We start from the raw sequence: 18113 nt of genomic DNA, 5'->3' as shown, positions 1-18113 counted from the left end.
GTGTAAGATCTCTATAATGAAAACTACAAAAACACAGATGAAAGAAACTGAAGAGAACACAAATAAGCAGGAAGACATTTCATGCTCACAGAATATTGTTAAAATGATCATACTATCCAAACTAATGTACAGTTCAATGAAATCCCTATTAAAATACCAACACCATTTTTCAAAGAAACAGAAAAAAGAATCCTAATGTTTTCATGAAACCAAAAAAAAAAGCCAGAAAAGCTAAAGAAATTCTGAGTTAAAAAATAAAGCGGCGGCATCATTCTACTTGACTTCAAAACATATTACGAGGCTATAGAAACCAAAGCAACAAAGTATTGGTATATAAACAAGCATACAGACCAATGGAACAAAATAGAGAACCCAAAATTAAATCCTCATATTTATAGACAACCGATCTTCGACAATGCCATTAAGAACACACACTGGGCAAACGACACCCTCTTCAACAAATGGTGCCAGGAAATCCAGGTAACTATATGCAGAAGAATGAAAGTGAGTCCCTATCTCTCACCATTTAGTTGATACAAATATCAACAAAAATAGATTAAAGACTTATATGTAAGACCCAAAAGTGTAAAACTAGAAGAAGAAAACACAGGGCAAATGCATCAAGACATTGGTCTAGGCAAAGATTTTATGGCCAAGATCTCAAAAGCCCAGGCAACAAAAACAGACAAATAGGACTACATTAAACTGAAAGGCATCTTAAATTTTTTTTTTTTTTTTTTTTTTATGTAAGGGCTCCCTCTGTCACCCAGGCTGGAGTGCAGTAAGTGTGATTATGGCTCACAGCAGCCTCAACCTCCTGGGATCAAGTGATCTTCCTATCTCAGCATCCCAAGAAGATGGGACTACAGGCATGTTCCACCATGTCTGGCTAATTTATATTTTTTTGTAGAAACGGATCTTGCTATGTTTCTCAGGCTGGTCTCAAACTGCTCGGCTCAAGTGATCCTCCTGCCATGGCTTCCCTTAATGCTGAGATTATAGGCTAAAAAGCTTCTGCATAGCAAAAGAAACAATCAACAGCATGAAGAAGACAACCTCTTAAATGGGACAAAATATTTGCAATCTACTCATCCAATATGGGACTAATATCCAGAGTATACAAGGAACTCAAACAACACAACATTAAAAAATAACCCCATTAAAAAACAGGCAAGGGACATGAATAGACATTTCTTAAAAGACAAAGAAATGGCCAAGTAGTATATGATAAAATACTCAATATCACTAATCATCAGGGATATGCAAATCAAAACCACAATAAGGAATGGCTATTAAGAAGAAAAAAAGTAACAGATATTGATGACAATGTGGAGAAAGAACTCTTCTACACTGTTGGTGGAAGTGTAGGTAAGTATAGTCACTATACAAAACAGTTGGGGATTTCTCAGGCCAGGAGCGGTGGCTCATGCCTGTAATCCCAACACTTTGGGAGGCCGAGGCTGGCTCCCAAAGTGGTCAGGGGATCGAGACCATCCTGGCTAATATGGTGAAACCCCATCTCTACTAAAAAATACAAAAAATTAGCCAGGCTTGGTGGCCAGCACCTGTAGTCCCAGCTACTCAGGATGCTGAGGCAGAAGAATGGTGTGAACCTGGAAGGCAGAGCTTGCAGTGAGCCAAGATCGTGCCACTGCACTACAGCCTGGGCGACAGAGCAAGACTCCGTCTCAAAAAAAAGAAAACAGTAGGGGATTTCTCAAACTAAAAATAGAGCTACCATACAATCCAAAAACCCCAATATTGGTAGTCATTGAAAAGAAATCAATATAACAAAGGGATATATGCACTCCTGTGTTTATTGCAGCACTACTCACAATAGCAAATACATGAAATCAACTTAAGTGCCCATCAAAGGATGAATGGATAAATGTGGTGTATATACACAATGGAATACTATATGCCCATAAAAAAGAATAAGATCACGCCATTTCCAGGAATATGGATGGAGCTGGAGGTCATTATGTTAAGTAAAATCTAAGACAGGGAAAGATAAATATTTTTCAAAATAGCCAGAAGACTTGAAATGTACCCAACACATATATATGATAAATACCTGGGTGTGGATACTAAATACTCTGATTTAATGATTATATATTCTATGCATTTAACAAAATTTCACATGTACCCCATGAATACGTATAAATATAATGGATCAGGAAAAAAAAAGAAGGAAAAGAAAAAAAACCTTAAAGGTAAAGTTGGCTAACTTGGAGAATTTTTTTTTTTTCTTGAGACGGAGTCTCACTCTGTTGCTCAGGCTGTAGTGCAGTGGCACTATCTCAGCTCACTGCAACCTCTGCCTCCTCGGTTCAAGCGATTCTTCTGCCTCAGCTACCGAGTAGCTTGGGCTATAAGCACGTGCCACCATGCCTGGTTAATTTTTGTATTTTGAGTAGAGATGGGGTTTCACCAAGTTGGCCAGGCTGGTCTCCAATTCCTGACCTCAGGTGATCTGTCCGCCTCAGCCTCCCAAAGTGCTGGGATTACAGATGTGAGCCACCGAGCCTGGCTGAAATTTTCTAATCTTGTCTTTAGGAGTAGTTTTGACAGTGGGAGAATACATTGATGAGTGATAAGGAGGAAACAGCAGGTAGATATTTAAATGTTCTTATTCTGAAATGCAATTCTGTAAAAAGTATTATAAGAGTTAACGGATAAAAAACTTTCTAGAGTGTTTTCTAACACTCTAGAGGTTGCAGTGAGCGGAGATCACGCCACTGCACTCCAGCCTGGGCGATAGGGAGAAACCCTATCTCAAGAAAAAAAAAATCCCCCAGAAATAATACATGGTAGTAATAACAATGATAACTAACAATTATTGGGTACTTATGTGACCAACCCAGTTCTATGTGCAGTAGATATATTACCTTATCAATCCTACATTTCTACATCAATCCTGTTTGTACCTCAATCCTACAAACAGAAAGTATTATTATCGCTGTTCTACAGATGACAAAACTGAATCATAGAGAAAGAATTTAAGAAACTTAGTCAAGGTCACACAGCTGGTCAGTAGATGAACAAGGATTTGAAAGCCTGACTCAGGCAGTCTGGGTGTTATCGACCTTCTTCCTTAATTACCATATAGTTGTACTGTGGCTATCATGGATTAAGAAAACATATAGTGACTAAATATACAAAGAAGACTACTGTGAACTCAGTAATACTTAAATGAAACAGTACATCATAAAATGAAATGACACTTGTGCACATCATTCTGGCTTCATACACTGTAACTAAATAAAGAACAAAATGATACTGTGTGACATGCATATGGATTTAAAGACCCCTTGTAATAACTCTCTGGGAGTCCCTCAATAGTTCACTGCTCACAAGTGGGGAGCCACTGATGAGAAAATAAGATAATACATAACCAGGCTGGGCGCAGTGGCTCACGCCCGTAATCCCAGCACTTCGGGAGGACGAGGCAGGTGGATCACGAGGTCAGGAGATCGAGACCATCCTGGCTAACGTGGTGAAACCCTGTCTCTACTAGAAATACAAAAAATTAGCCAGGCATGGTGGCGGGTGCCTGTAGTCCCAGCTACTCGGGAGGCTGAGGCAGGAGAATGGCGTCAACCCAGGAGGCGGAGCTTGCGGTGAGCCGAGATTGTGCCACTGCACTCCAGCCTGGGCGACAAGGGGAGACTCTGTCTCAAAATAAATAAATAAATAAAAATAAATAAATATATAACCAACGGATATTATGCAAAAGCAGTGAAAATAGTATTTCAGAGCTCTGAGATGTAAAAGAAACTTTACAGAAGCTTGGCCTAAGGCGGGGAATGAAAGTGAGGGAATGAAAAAGCATTTGTTAGCATTAAGGGAGTGGAAATAAGAATAAGCAACTCAGATTTTTTTTTTTTTTTCAAACGGAGTCTTGCTGTGTTGCCCAGGCTGGAGTACAGTGGCTCGATCTCAACTCATTGCAACTTCTGCCTCCTGGGTTCAAGCAATCCTTGTGCCTCAGCCTCCTGAGTAGTTGGGATTTCAGGTGTGGGCAATCACGCCCAGCTAAATGTTGTATTTTTAGTACAGACAGGGTTTCACCATGCTGGCTAGGCTGATCTCAAACTCCTGACCTCAAGTGATCCTCCCACCTTGGCCTCCCAAAGTGCTGGGATTACAGGTGTGAGCCATTGCATTTGGCCTGCAACTCAGGTTTTTAAACGGGGAATAAAAACAATATTTTGTTATCTGGCAGTATTATATAAGACTAAAAAGAGAAAAAGAACCCAGTGAGGTTTTTATTGAAATAGGTTAAGTATTTGATGTGTTTAACATAAAGCCATAGAAATAGAGAGAAAAAAGATAAACTGGAACAATATCTTAAAGCTATGATAGATCTCTGGTGACTGACACATATAGAGAATAAAGGAAACAGAGAAGTTAAAGTGTCTCTAAAGTCAAAAGGTATAAAAAACTGTGGTGCCACTGGTCTAACCAAGGGAAGCAATTTGGTTGAGTTTGATGAGATAAGTGAAATGTGTGAGAGGGAAACACAACTGTGAGATCTGGGTCAGTAGACATGTCCAGGGATATGGATCTATCTATAGATTATATACTGTACACCTAAAATCACTTAAGTCCTGAGCATGGCCAGGTTTTCAGGGGGCTGGGGAAGAGCAGAGAATGAAGTAACAACCATAATTAGAAAATATGGGCTGGGCGTGGTGGCTCACGCCTGTAATCCCAGCACTTTGGGAGGCTGAGGCGGGCGGATGGTGAGGTCAAGAGAGCAAGATCATCTTGGCCAACATGGTGAAATCCCGTCTCTACTTAAAATATAAAAATTAACTGGGCGTGGTGGCGTGCGCCTGTAGTCCCAGCTATTTGGAAGGCTGAGGCAGGAGAATCGCTTGAACTCGGGAGGCAGAGGTTACAGTGAGCCAAGATCGCACCACTGTACTTCAGCCTGGTGACAGAGTGAGACTCCATCTCAAAAAAAATAAAAAAAAAAAAAAAAAGAAAGAAAGAAAAAAGAAAATACGTGGGAAGAGAGTAGAATAATAATTTCAGAACAGAAAGAGACCCAGAGGTCATTAACCCACTCTTTTTACAGTGAATCAGATAGGTAAAAACAACCAAGGCAGAGAGGAAGTAGAACAGAGACAGAAAGCCAGATAGCCTCTAGCAGACTGACAATCCTCAGGGAAATTTTATTTCTCTTTAGACATTTCCCAACGTAATAATTACCTTAATAATATCACCAGTTCCTTCAGTAACAGGTTTTGATTTGAGTTCTTCAATTTCTTTCTCCAATTCTAAACAATTAAAAAATAAAGGACTCTGGTTCAGAAATAAAGAACATAATTACTGGGAAACTGATAAGTACATTCTCACAAAACCCCCCAAAAATCTGCAAATTAGAATATATTTAAGCAGAATAGTATGATTAATCTCTGCACTCATCACTATACTTCAGCATTACATGGCCAATTTTGTTTCCTCCCAACCTGTACTCACTTCCTCCTTCACTGCTTTTCTTATCCATCTGATAATTTTCAAGCATACCCCAGACATCATATTATTTCACCTGTAAGTACATCTTACTATATAACCTTAAAGCAACAATCACATATTAAGAATAAACGTTATCGAGAACAGCCTGGCCAACATGGTGAAACCTCGTCTCTACTAAAAATAAAAAAATTAGCCAGGCATGGTGGTGGGTGCCTGCAGTCCCAGTTACTCGGGAGGCCGAGGCAGGAGAATCGCTTGAACCCGGGAAGGGGAGGTTGCAGTAAGCCGAGATTGCGCCACTGCACTCCAGCCTGGCCAAGAAGAGCGAGACTCCGTCTTGGAAAAAAAAAAAAAAAGAGAGAAAAGAAACGTTAATCTAAGTGTTTCATTAGCAAATACATAGATCTCAGGCCTAGAACTTCTTTCCAAATAAATTATTCTCTTCATTGCAAGGTGATCCAAACTCCCAAGACACACTTTTATCTTTTCTAATAGAAAATAAGTCTTAGCTTTTAGGCTAAGCAGTTAATATTTATAAGTCACTGGAAATTCAAGAGCTCATGTACATATACTAAAAAAAAAGGATGCTAAGATCTTTTTCCTTCTGGAATAAAAAGAAAACTGAATAGGGAATCAATCAACTTCAGCAGATAAACATACTTCAATATCTATAAATGGAAGTCTTTTATTATTTTAATTGAGGAAGCTTTCCATCTCTTTGGGCTTATCTTCTGTCTCTAACATTTCAACTGACTTCTCTTGAAAAAACGCTTTACTCAGAACTCAGAAGAATCTAAAGTCTACATGAAGGAAAAACACACTTAACTTACACAAACTTTAAAAATCCTCCTCCCTGACTTTAACAACTCAAAAGTCACTGTGGTTTAGAGATGTGGGAATAATTTAGAAATCAGAGGTAAATTTTTAGAATGTTAAATGACAGATTCTACTACACTAAGGTATACTTGGAATCACTGGAAAACAAAACAAAAACAAGCCAATGCATTATTTTAAAAACTACCATTTTAAACCACGATTAAAGAGACTGTGATCAAGATGAGTATTTTCAACCCAATACCTGTACACCTTGATTTAGCTTTCTGTATTAGCATCATCTGTTTCTTGGCAAACTTGATGAGGTCTTCTTTGGGCAATGTTTCCAGCTGAAAGATGTGGTCATGTTACCAACTTGTTATAACTCATGTTTCTAGTATACCACAAAAAAGAAACAATGTCTGCTAGAAAACAAAAACATTCTACAAAATAAATCTTTATGCCAACCGCATACTTTGTTCCACATTTTTTTTTTTTTTGCGACAGAGTCTCGCTCTATTGCCCAGGCCGGAGTGCATGACACGATCTTGGCTCACTGCAACCTCTGCCTCCCAGGTTCAAGCAATTCTCCTGCCTCAGCCTCCCAAATAGCTGGGATCATAGGCGCCCGCTACCACGCCCGGCTAATTTTTGTATTTTTAGTAGAGACGGGGTTTCACCATGTTGGCCAGGCTGGTCTCAAACTCCTGACCTCAGGTGATCCGCCCGCCTCGGCCTCCCAAAGTGTTGGGATTACAGGCGTGACCCACCGCGCCCGGCCACATTTTTTAAAATCAGCAAATGCAACGTCAATTCTGTAATTGCTATGCAACTACTAAAAATTAGTTATGCAACTACTATGAAACGTAAAAACCAGGCCATATCCTCTTATAGCTAATGTTACATGTTGACATTGGTAGCTTTTGATTTAATTGTAAAATCAGTAGGTTGGAGCTAATGCTACTTAAAATTCCTTGGAGCTGTAAAATTATTTCATTGTATTCAAGGCTGCAAGTCTTTGGTCACAAGAAAATTTAAGCATAATTACAGCAGCAAGATGAACCGGGTAACATTCAGGCTTTAATTAAAAAATTGAGCTTTACCACTTGAGAAAATTGCTTAAGCCTGTGGTCTCAGGTTTCTCATCTGTAAAAGGAGGGTAACAACAGTACCTATCTCATGGTTATTATGAAGCTTAAACGAAGGAACTGAGTGGTTAGGCAAGCGCCAGAAATTTAGCATGCACACAATAAACCTTAGCAATAAACCACTATCATTTAGAATGACTGAATGTTAAACATTGTACAGGGCCATAAAACTGGACTAATTAAACTCTTTGGCAATGTAGAAACTGGAGCCCACAGATCAGAATCCCTTGATTCCTACCCTATGTCACTGCTCCTTCCACTACACCACTATATAAACCTTCTTAGACTGCTTTATGTTCGAAAAATAGCAGGATCTCCCAGCAGTGCTAACCAGGAGCAGGAAGTAAACAAAAAGTCTTTCTATATCGGGGTGGGCGGGGGAGAAACAGGAAATGGGCGACTGCGCACACTAAAATTGAGATCCCTTGGAGCAAGGCTATTTTAAAAAAAAATCAGCGCCCCCCTTCCCCATGCCAAAGTTTTCCAATTCATCACCCTTCCACTCTTCAGGAAGCCCGCTATTCAAGTATTCTCTTCACCTTAGATTTCCCGGTCCCAGGGGTAGCTGGTGAAGCCACCCCATCTTGAACAAGATCCTGCAAAATAAAATCAAACCCAGGTGTCAGAAGAACTCTTTTCCTAATTCCACACGGAACGCGTAGAACCCTTACAGGGAAAAACCTTCTATGGAATCAAGTGGTGGAAAGCCTCGTGAGACAGAGAATGAGGGCGGACGGAGGCGGTCGCCGTGGCAATTCGTACACAAACGGGCTCTACGGGGCAGGTAACCCCCAGGGATGGAGTTTACGAAAGATGGGGAGGCGACGGCAGCGCGGGCTTCGGGGCACCAAGAGGGAGACTACTGCGCCCTCCCATCGGGCCCACTCCCACATCCCAAATCGCGGCGCGGAAGGCTTGATGGGAGGCAGTGGGCCCGACCTGAGTTACCTCCATCTCCGCCAGCCCGCCGCCGGCCCGCAACCAGCCGCCGCCACCGCTGCACTTCTGTTTGCGCCAGCCTCTGACGTAGGCTCTACTGCAGGTCAAAGGTCGCGCTCTCCGGGCGGCCCGCCCCCCACGTCTCCATAGCTACAGCTCGGCAGCACTTCCGCTTCCGTGTCTGCGTCCGGGAGAAGGTTCCCCGCACGGCGCTAAAGGCGGAGTCCGTGTAGACGTTCTACCTGGGGCTTGACCCCTGGGCCTGCAGGTCACGGAGTAGGTGTGGGTCCCGCCACTGCCGGTTATTGGCATGGGAACGCGGGCCGATTACCCCTTGGGGCCTCGGGCCTCGGTTTCCACGTCTGTAAAATCTTGTGAGAGTGAGGAGAGCATTGGATTGCAGGACAGGTCCCTCAGTCCTCCAAAGGTGTCCGCTAGCCTGCGAGTGCCTGCGGGACCCACAGCTGGTTCCGGGGGGCTCCTTAGGCATTTGTGGCTAGCATGGTGCCCGGGAGCTCCGTGACTCACAGGTCAGGGATGCGGTAGAGGGCTTCCCTGAGGAGGCATTTCTTGACTCTGGAGGCTGTGAGGAGGTCCCTGGACAGCTCTGCCCTACAGCCGCTCGGTACTGATGGTGATGTGGTGGAGGCAAGATAGTCGGCCAGGGAGCTGGGCAGCCGTGGGAGGAGACTCTGTAGAGTAGGGGGCCCGAGGCCACCCTTTCCCCAAGAGCACGCCAGAGAATCTGTGGTCGAATCCCAGAGCTGCTGCTGTTTCCTGATTGGCGGTCCAGTGCTCTGAGAGCCTTTCTGTTAACTGCTGAAGTGGTTTGCTGCGCTTTCACCTTCCCATTAATGTTTTCCATACACTCCCATAACTAAGGTAACCTGAAGATAACCCAGTTTCCTGTAGTTTAAATGGCCAAAAGATTGAAGAGGCAGCACACAGTATGCATCGAGTAAATGGTAGCTGATTATTACTAGGTGAAAGAAGTGTTATAAACGAGAAAGAACAGCTTATTGTGGACATCTACTCTTTGTCTTTGACAGTGTGTATCACCTATGGTGTTTGTAGGATTGGTTCAGGGGTGGTGTGTGACCTAAGATGTACAGTCAGAAGGTTTGAGACTTCCGTTTAGTATTTTGGTTTAGTGATAATATTTTCTCTTTCTTTGGATGTGATTGAAGAAACATACAGCCCTGATTGCTGTTGGCAGACATCTGCCGCTATGGTAGAAAGCAGCCTGAGGACAAAATTGTTAAGAGGAAAAAAGCAGAACCCAGGCAGCCCCGGAGGAATGAAGCTGGAACTCTGATCAGTTATCGGTGAGTCAGTAAATTCCCTTTAAGTGATCCAGTTAACACTGGGGTTTACGGTTACTTGTAACAGTGTACACATCTATTGGGAGGAAGAGTTTTCCAACCTGAAGAAAAAATCTCTCTCTCTTAATGAGCTGACTAGAGAAAATGTCCATAAATCTGGACATTGTGCAATGGTATAAAATGGGCAAGTTTCCTACTGGAGTAGAAAAATTTACCGCAGACAACATTTGAAGAAAAGATCTCCTAAGAGATCTTTCTAAATCTCCTAAGAGATCTTTACACAATTTCTAAAAATTGTGTAATTGTTCTCCTCTACAAAGTGCTGATATCGGATATTTCAAGGACATTTTCAATAAAATTTAAGGTTACTAATGATCACAATTATAGTTAATATATAATTCCTTATATAAGATGTGCCATAAAGATGTGTTGTTAGAAAAAGAATAATTTTGTCTAATTCGAAAGTTATCTAAAGGTTAATTCAAATTATGGACTTGCAAAAAGTTATTTATAAAATAAGGTAGTAAAGAACCAGTAAATGGGGGAGAGAGATGTGAAGAAAGTTACAGATATGAAGATGTATGTTTGGTAAGGAAAGTTATAAAGAAAAGAGAAGAATTTTGTATGAGAAAGGATCTTGTATGGTGAATTTTTGTCCTAAAATAAAATGACTGGTTATTAAAAAAAATAATTGGCCGGGTGCAGTGGCTTATGCCTGTAATCCCAGCACTTTGGGAGGCCAAGGCGGGTGGATTACAAGATCAGGAGATCGAGACCATCCAGGCTAACACAGTGAAACGCTGTCTGTACTAAAAATACAATAACAAAATTAGCCAGGTGTTGTGGCGTGTGCCTGTAGTCTCAGCTAGCTGGGAGGCTGAGGCGGGAGAAGGCGTGAACCCGGGAGGTGGAGCTTGCAGTGAGCTAAGATCGCACCACTGCACTCCAGCCTGGGCGACAGAGCAAGACTCCGTCTCAAAAAAAAAAAAAAAATTTAGGACAAAACAGAAAGTCCAAACATGTCATATAGGTGGTCTGTGTAAGTCATACACCGTTTTCTTACTACTTCTCTGTATGTCTATATTTGTGCACATACAGAGAAGATAGAAAGTTGAAAAAGTTTAGATAATATTCTTTAAAACCTGATAGAAAATTGGAGAAATTTGGCTAATTAACATAGCATTTAAACATTTGTTTAAATGCTCTTAGTTTAAAGCTCAGTTAAATGCTGTTGTTTAAAGCACTTAGTTTTGATGAAAATAAAATAAATATTATGAAGAAATACATTTGCAGTTTGGCAATTCTTTTTTAATATAGTTAAGCATGAAGCAAGATTTAACATGGAGCCAGGTTTAACATGGAGCCGAATTTCACATATATGTTTGCATTGCTTTGTTTTACACTGTATAGATAGTACTAGCACTAAAATACTTACTGGTCATGTGCCTAAAGTGAATTTCTTAATGTACAAAATGTACAGTGGTATTGGTGGACTTAAAGACATTAATTTACATACCTGGAACAAAATATCTACCTTGTGTGTGTGTGTGTGGGGGGGGTTTATTTGGCTCTAGGTAACACTTTAGCTTCCAAGGTAAACTGAGTAGGAGAAAAACTTGGGGTTGGTTTCTTGTTTGTCTTCGCTTCTGATTTTCATTTATTTGCTCTTTTTTTTTTTTTTGGGTTTTACTTATATATACATGTATAAAACCATTGATTTTTTTAGTTTCTAATGGAATGCTTTTATTTGGCTTTATGAATAGCCATTTTGTTTCCTATGCATTTGTAACAATTCATTATTTGTTCTGTTTATCTAGAATTCCTAAGCTGCAGTTGTCAAGCCTGGAAAAATTGGTAGAGCACACCAGCCATTTAAAATTTTCTTGTTTCTTCTTACCACTAATGATCTAGAGAGCTACAAGAGCTTTAAGGTTCCTGGAAAAAGTAAAACAAAAGACTTAAGTTCTGAACAGAAATAGTACATTATACATTTCGTTATTTGGAAAGTAGATGAGAGCAGAAATATTTAAATGGTGTTTATTTCCAAGGTAATTCTCTTCAATCAATAACTTGAGTTGGTTTCAGATCTTACCCTTTAATGAGGAAAAACCGATATGGATACAAAGTTTTAAGGTTCAGGAAAAATTGGCCTTATCTTTAAGGAAATTATGTTGATTGGGATTTCTCTCAAACTACTTTAGTTGTGTTGAACATTATTAAAATTAAGTAACATTCACTTGGATTAAGTAGTAATAAAAGATGTGAGACTTTCTACTGATTGGTGATCCCAAGCCATTTATCCCTGATGGGCCTTCCTGTGTGTACTTGGAAACACAGTGTATATAAGGGTTGCGCTAATCTGAAGATTTTTGGTTATGAAAATTACCTAATCAGTTATCAGTACTGTATCTAGAAACCAATCTTGGGAAATGTGTGATGATGCTCTTTTAAAATAGCTGAGAAGAAATTATTGTGTGCTCGTTCTTACTTTGTCCCTGTTTTGTTGTATAATATTTAAGTGAAGGAAGAGTATTTATTCTTACTGAATTTTCAAAACTGATATTTGTGCTTACCATTTTTTTAAAATAGAAAAGTTAGCTGTCTTACTTTGGTAAGTTTGGTATAGAACCTATCACTTTATGATGCTTTTGGTCACAGTTTTGTCACTAGAATACTAGCAATTAGGCCTATGCAATGTGTAACCTAACTACTTTAATACAGTGGTTTGAAGTGCTGCAGGCAGTAACTCCTAAACAACAAATCACATTGTTTTAATTTGTAACAGTAGAAGGAATGATATGACTTTCTGTTGCGTAAATTTCCTATTAACTAATCTGTGTGCTGTTAAGTTACAGAGCTTTGACTCCTGGGTCTGAAAAAATCATTGACCTCTGCTAAATCTTGAGCATTGACACAAGTTGAAGCCTCATCTTAAGTACCAGGAGAAGGTGATTGACCAAATAACCAGTTTTCGTGAGACATGGGGCCAGAAATTAAAATGATTCAATCCCTCTAAGCCCAGGGAGTATTGTGGAAGAGTTGGACCCGTTAGATCGTAAGGGCATATTTTGAGGGATAAGATTAGTTTAAGGTGTTTCTATAAATTAAACATTAATATCAAAAGCCAGTGATGCAAAGCCAGTGTCTGGGACCGTGTGTCAGAATAACAGGGTTTTCCTGGAACATTGATGTGCTCTTTAATAGAAAGTTGTAAAACATTATAAAAGGTTTAGGGAAATCTTACCTTATAGTCAAACTGATTAAAATCAGATACATTTGTTTATAAAGTTTTATTAAACTTAGCTTTAGTGTTAATTATATACCATACAAGGGTAAAATTTTGGTTTTCTCTTTTGAACAAAATGTTTGTGTAATATTAATAAGAGATAACAGATTTCATTTACCTTTTGAGTGAACTGCAGGAAGAAAATGGAGTCGGGAGAGACAGGTTTAGTTGGTCTCATGCTGTCTTTATTAGGGCTTATTGTTTGGGAAACTGAATCTCCTTTTTATCAAATAGAAGATGTTTTTGTATTATAATTTTGGCTAAATGAATGACTATTTTATAGTAACTTGTGATCCTATTTTGAGATATCACGTGTGTTAAACCTTTTATATTTGACAGATTTTCCAATAGCAAAATTTCAAGTTCTAAATTCAGACTTTTTGAACTTACACTACCTGTTCGGATATTCATGTTCCCTGAAGTCCAAGAGAGACAGTAGGCGTACTTGTTATGTTAGAATTATATAGGAAGCATTGTCAAATGTGAGGTGGTATTTAACTTTCTTTGGGTTATATTTATACAGATATGTTGTTAATATGTGTTCCAGGATTGTATCATGTTCCTGAAATTCTGATATGTCTTAACATATTTTGTCAGTAATAATTATGGTTATCATGTCAAATTGTATGCCACAGAAATAACCAAATTTCCTTGTCAACTGTGTCTTTGATTATGGCTATCTTAAGACTTTTGTCATCCACAATTGATGTTTGCTTTGATCCTTTTCAAAAAATTGATATATCAGCTACAGTCCAGGGCTTGTTTCTTTGGAGTAGTTCACAAAAAGGACTCTTGAATGGAGGTTTCTGATAACTTTGGGTGTGCCATTGGATTTGAGAGAAAACTTTCAGGGCATTAATTGAAAGGCTGATGTGTTCGTAAAGATTGCTAACCCAATATGAAGCAGAGCAGGAGTTAATTGCGTGGACTGAATTAATGGATGACAGAAATAATTTTGTATGGCTATTTTCCTTTGAAATATTGCTTATTCTTTTTGTTTTGTTTTTCAGAGTCTGGAAAATTTTTTTCTTTTGAGCTATTTATAGCCTGTAAGTATACTTTAAGTATATTGAGTAGAGTATACTTTTATAAACAGAATTTGAGGCATTGTTTAATTTCTCCTGAATTTGTAAACTATTTGTGAATATTAATTGGGAATATGGTTAATAACAACGTGTTTTCTTTTATAATGGGACACAGTTGGAGGAACTGGTTACTTTCTGTGGGCCTTGTTTGAAATGGCCTTCTGAGATGTTCCAACAAAGCCAGTTTAGGAGCGCCTATGTAGACAATGATTCTTGCTGCACTTTGTGTGGGTAATCAGGCCAAGTCTATGGGACTGAAGCTTATTTTGCAGGTAGATTGGTCCTGCTGTGATTTGCCTTTGGTGGAATTGTCAGGGGGCCTGGAGAGAGAAAGATTGTTTCAGAAGAAAACTATAGTATTAGATTAACTATAGTATTAGATTAACCTTTGATTCCTGGGTGGCCATGAGGTCACCTGTGTTATAGAGGTGCCCAGGACACCCCTCCTCAGCACGAAACAGTCAGAAAGATTAACGACCAGATTCCCCATGACTGAGGAATTGATAAATAAAAAGGGGGCCTGGACTGACATCAACTTAATAGTGCCAAAGACAGTTTTTTGGATAAACATAGAAATTGACCTTCTGGTCTTAAAGCTTGAAACTTACTTTGTTTTATCTGAGACGCTTCCTCAGGAAATGACCTTCAGGCCTCTCAAAAAAAGTATCAAAACTGAAACTTACCAGATCACCACATCCTGACAATGACATTTGGACCCCTCAATCATCATGATTGCTTCCTTGCCCCTCACTAGTTCCTGTTTTCTTACACATTGTTACATTTCTTCCCTGCTATATAAATCCCTAATTTTAGTCAATCAGAAAAATGGATTTGTGATTGAGCTTCCATCTCCTTGGCTGCAGCACCCAGTTAAAGTTTTCTTCCTTGGCAATACTCATTGTCTTTCTGTGTGTCTTGGCAATACTGATTGGCTTTCTGTGTGGAGAGCAGCAGGACTTAGACCAAAACCCTGGTGTTTTGGTAACACTAATGTCTGAATGTTTGGGGCAGATTAAGGGGCCGACAGAGGCGGGCCCAGGCACAACCTGCTGTTAGGCACTCACAAATGGAAGGGCTTTCTTTCCACTCTGTAATCCACCATTTTACTTGGTCCTTCAGATTTAAAACAGAAGTTACAAAAATGTATATCCTTTTTCCAGATTAATTACTGAATTTGCTTTATCATTCTTTCTCTATGTATAGACATAATTATTTTTTCTAAGCCATTGAGAGTAAATTGCAGACATCATGCTTATTTATCCCTAAACACTTCAGTGTGTTTCCTCAAAACATTATTCAATGTAATCATACAGCAATCAAAATCAGAAAATCAACATGGATACTGTTATCTAATCTACAAATCTGAAATTCCACTTATTGTCCCACCAATGTCCATTATAATAAAGGGAAAAATATCTTTCTGCTCCAGGGTTCAATGCATTTAGTTATCATCTCTTTAATCCCTTTTTTTTTTTTTTTTTTTTTTTTTTTAGATGGAGTCTCACTCTGTCTGTTGCCCAGGCTGGAGTGCAGTGGTGCAATCTCAGCTCACTGCAAGCTCCGCCTCCTGGGTTCACGCCATTCTCCTGCCTCAGCCTTTCGAGTAGCTGGGACTACAGGCACCCGCCACCACGCCTCACTAATTTTTTGTATTTTTATATTTTTAGTAGAGAGGGGGTTTCACTGTGTTAGCCAGGATGGTCTCGATCTCCTGACCTTGTGATCCATCCACCTCGGCCTCCCAAAGTGCTGCGATTACAGGGGTGAGCCACAGCGCCTGACCCTTTTTTAAAATTATTATTATTACACTTTAAGTTCTGGGATACATGTACAGAAAATGCAGGTTTGTTGTATACACTTGCCATGGTGGTTTGCTGCACCCATCAACCTCTCATCTACATTAAGTATTTCTCCTAATGCTATCCCTCGCCTAGCCCCCTACTCCCTGACAGGCCCCAGTGTGTGATGTTCCCCTCCCTGTGTCCATGTGTTCTCAGTGTTCAACTCCCACTTATGAGTGAGAACATGCGGTGTTTGGTTTTCTGTTCCTGTGTCAGTTTGCTGAGAATGATGGTTTCCAGCTTCATCCATGTCCCTGCAAAGGACATGAACTCATCCTTTTTTATGGCTGCATAGTATTCCATGGTGTATCTGTGCCACATTTTCTTTTTTTTTTTTTTTTCTTTTTTATTGATCATTCTTGGGTGTTTCTCGCAGAGGGGGATTTGGCAGGGTCACAGGACAATAGTGGAGGGAAGGTCAGCAGATAAACAAGTGAAAAAAGTTCTCTGGTTTTCCTAGGCAGAGGACCCTGCGGCCTTCCGCAGTGTTTGTGTCCCTGGGTACTTGAGATTAAGGAGTGGTGATGACTCTTAACGAACATGCTGCCTTCAAGCATCTGTTTAACAAAGCACATCTTGCACCGCCCTTAATCCATTCAACCCTGAGTGGATACAGCACATGTTTCAGAGAGCACAGGGTTGGGGGTAAGGTCACAGATCAACAGGATCCCAAGGCAGAAGAATTTTTCTTAGTACAGAACAAAATGAAAAGTCTCCCATGTCTACCTCTTTCTACACAGACACAGCAACCATCCGATTTCTCAATCTTTTCCCCACCTTTCCCCCCTTTCTAGTCCACAAAACCGCCATTGTCTTCATGGCCCGTTCTCAATGAGCTGTTGAGTACACCTCCCAGATGGGGTGGTGGCCGGGCAGAGGAGCTCCTCACTTCCCAGTAGGGGCGGCCGGGCAGAAGCGCCCCTCACCTCCCGGACGGGGCGGCTGGCTGGGCGGGGGGCTGACCCCCCACCTCCCTCCCGGACAGGGCGGCTGGCCGGGCGGGGGGCTGACCCCCCACCTCCCTCCCGGACAGGGCGGCTGGCCGGGCAGAGGGGCTCCTCATTTCCCAGTAGGGGCGGCCGGGCAGAGGCGCCCCTCACTTCCCCGACGGGGCGGCTGGCCCGGCGGGGGGCTGACCCCCCCACCTCCCTCCCGGAGGGGGCGGCTGGCCGGGCAGAGGGGCTCCTCACTTCCCGGTAGGGGCGGCCGGGCAGAGGCGCCCCTCACCTCCCGGACAGGGCGGCTGGCCGGGCGGGGGGCTGATCCCCCCACCTCCCTCCCGGACGGGGCGGCTGGCCGGGCGGGGGGCTGACCCCCCCACCTCCCTCCCGGACGGGGCGGCTGGCCGTGCGGGGGGCTGACCCCCCACCTCCCTCCCGGACGGGGCGGCTGGCCGGGCAGAGGGGCTCCTCACTTCCCAGTAGGGGCGGCCGGGCAGAGGCACCCCTCGCCTCCCGGACGGGGCGGCTGGCCAGGCGGGGGGCTGACCCCCCCACCTCCCTCCCGGACGAGGCGGCTGGCCGGGCAGAGGGGCTCCTCACTTCCCGGTAGGGGCGGCCGGGCAGAGGTGCCCCTCACCTCCCGGACGGGGCGGCTGGCCGGGCAGGGGGCTGACCCCCCCACCTCCCTCCCAGACGAGGAGGGAGGACGCTCCTCACTTCTCAGACGGGGTGGCTGCCGGGCGGAGGGGCTCCTCACTTCTCAGACGGGGCGGTTGCCAGGCAGAGGGTCTCCTCACTTCTCAGACAGGGCGGCCGGGCAGAGACACTCCTCACATCCCAGACGGGGCGGCAGGGCAGAGGTGCTCCCCACATCTCAGACGATGGGCGGCCGGGCAGAGACGCTCCTCACTTCCCAGATGTGATGGCGGCCGGGAAGAGGCGCTCCTCACTTCCTAGATGGGATGGCGGCCGGGCAGAGACGCTCCTCACTTTCCAGACTGGGCAGCCAGGCAGAGGGGCTCCTCACATCCCAGACGATGGGCAGTCAGGCGGAGACGCTCCTCACTTCCCAGACGGGGTGGCTGCCAGGCAGAGGCTGCAATCTCGGCACTTAGGGAGGCCAAGGCAGGCGGCTGGGAGGTGGTTGTAGCGAGCCGAGATCACGCCACTGCACTCCAGCCTGGGCGCCATTGAGCACTGAGTTAACGAGACTCCGTCTGCAATCCCGGCACCTCGGGAGGCCGAGGCTGGCGG

General features: G+C 42.5%; 1 protein-coding gene and 1 long non-coding RNA gene across 6 annotated transcripts in view; one reads left to right on the top strand and one right to left on the bottom strand.

The window, feature by feature from the left end:
• Window positions 1–8525, bottom strand: part of GCC2 (GRIP and coiled-coil domain containing 2) — a 62195-nt gene extending 53670 nt beyond the window's left edge. Inside the window, exons 1-4 of one of the 5 annotated variants that reach the window (XM_055107479.2) lie at window positions 8394–8500; window positions 7985–8041; window positions 6563–6647; window positions 5218–5285 (exon numbers count right to left, since the gene is read on the bottom strand). In XM_055107479.2, coding sequence (XP_054963454.1) covers window positions 5218–5285; window positions 6563–6647; window positions 7985–8041; window positions 8394–8399 — 216 coding nt within the window. In that variant the 5' untranslated portion in view covers window positions 8400–8500. Of the gene's footprint in view, window positions 1–5217; window positions 5286–6562; window positions 6648–7984; window positions 8048–8384 lie in introns of those variants that run through there. The other 4 variants (XM_055107478.2, XM_055107481.1, XM_055107480.2 and 1 more) reach the window with 4 other exon arrangements.
• Window positions 8500–17667, top strand: LOC117978971 (uncharacterized). The gene is made up of 3 exons (XR_004669588.3): window positions 8500–8660; window positions 9572–9709; window positions 11524–17667. It is a non-coding gene; the product is annotated as an uncharacterized LOC117978971 (long non-coding RNA).
• The last annotated feature ends 446 nt before the right edge of the window (window positions 17668–18113 follow it).

The sequence above is a fragment of the Pan paniscus genome, chromosome 12, assembly GCF_029289425.2.
Source record: "Pan paniscus chromosome 12, NHGRI_mPanPan1-v2.0_pri, whole genome shotgun sequence".
NCBI lineage: Eukaryota > Metazoa > Chordata > Mammalia > Primates > Hominidae > Pan > Pan paniscus.
The sequence above is the reverse complement of the archived record's forward strand: the minus strand, read 5'-3'. Positions and strand labels throughout refer to the sequence as shown.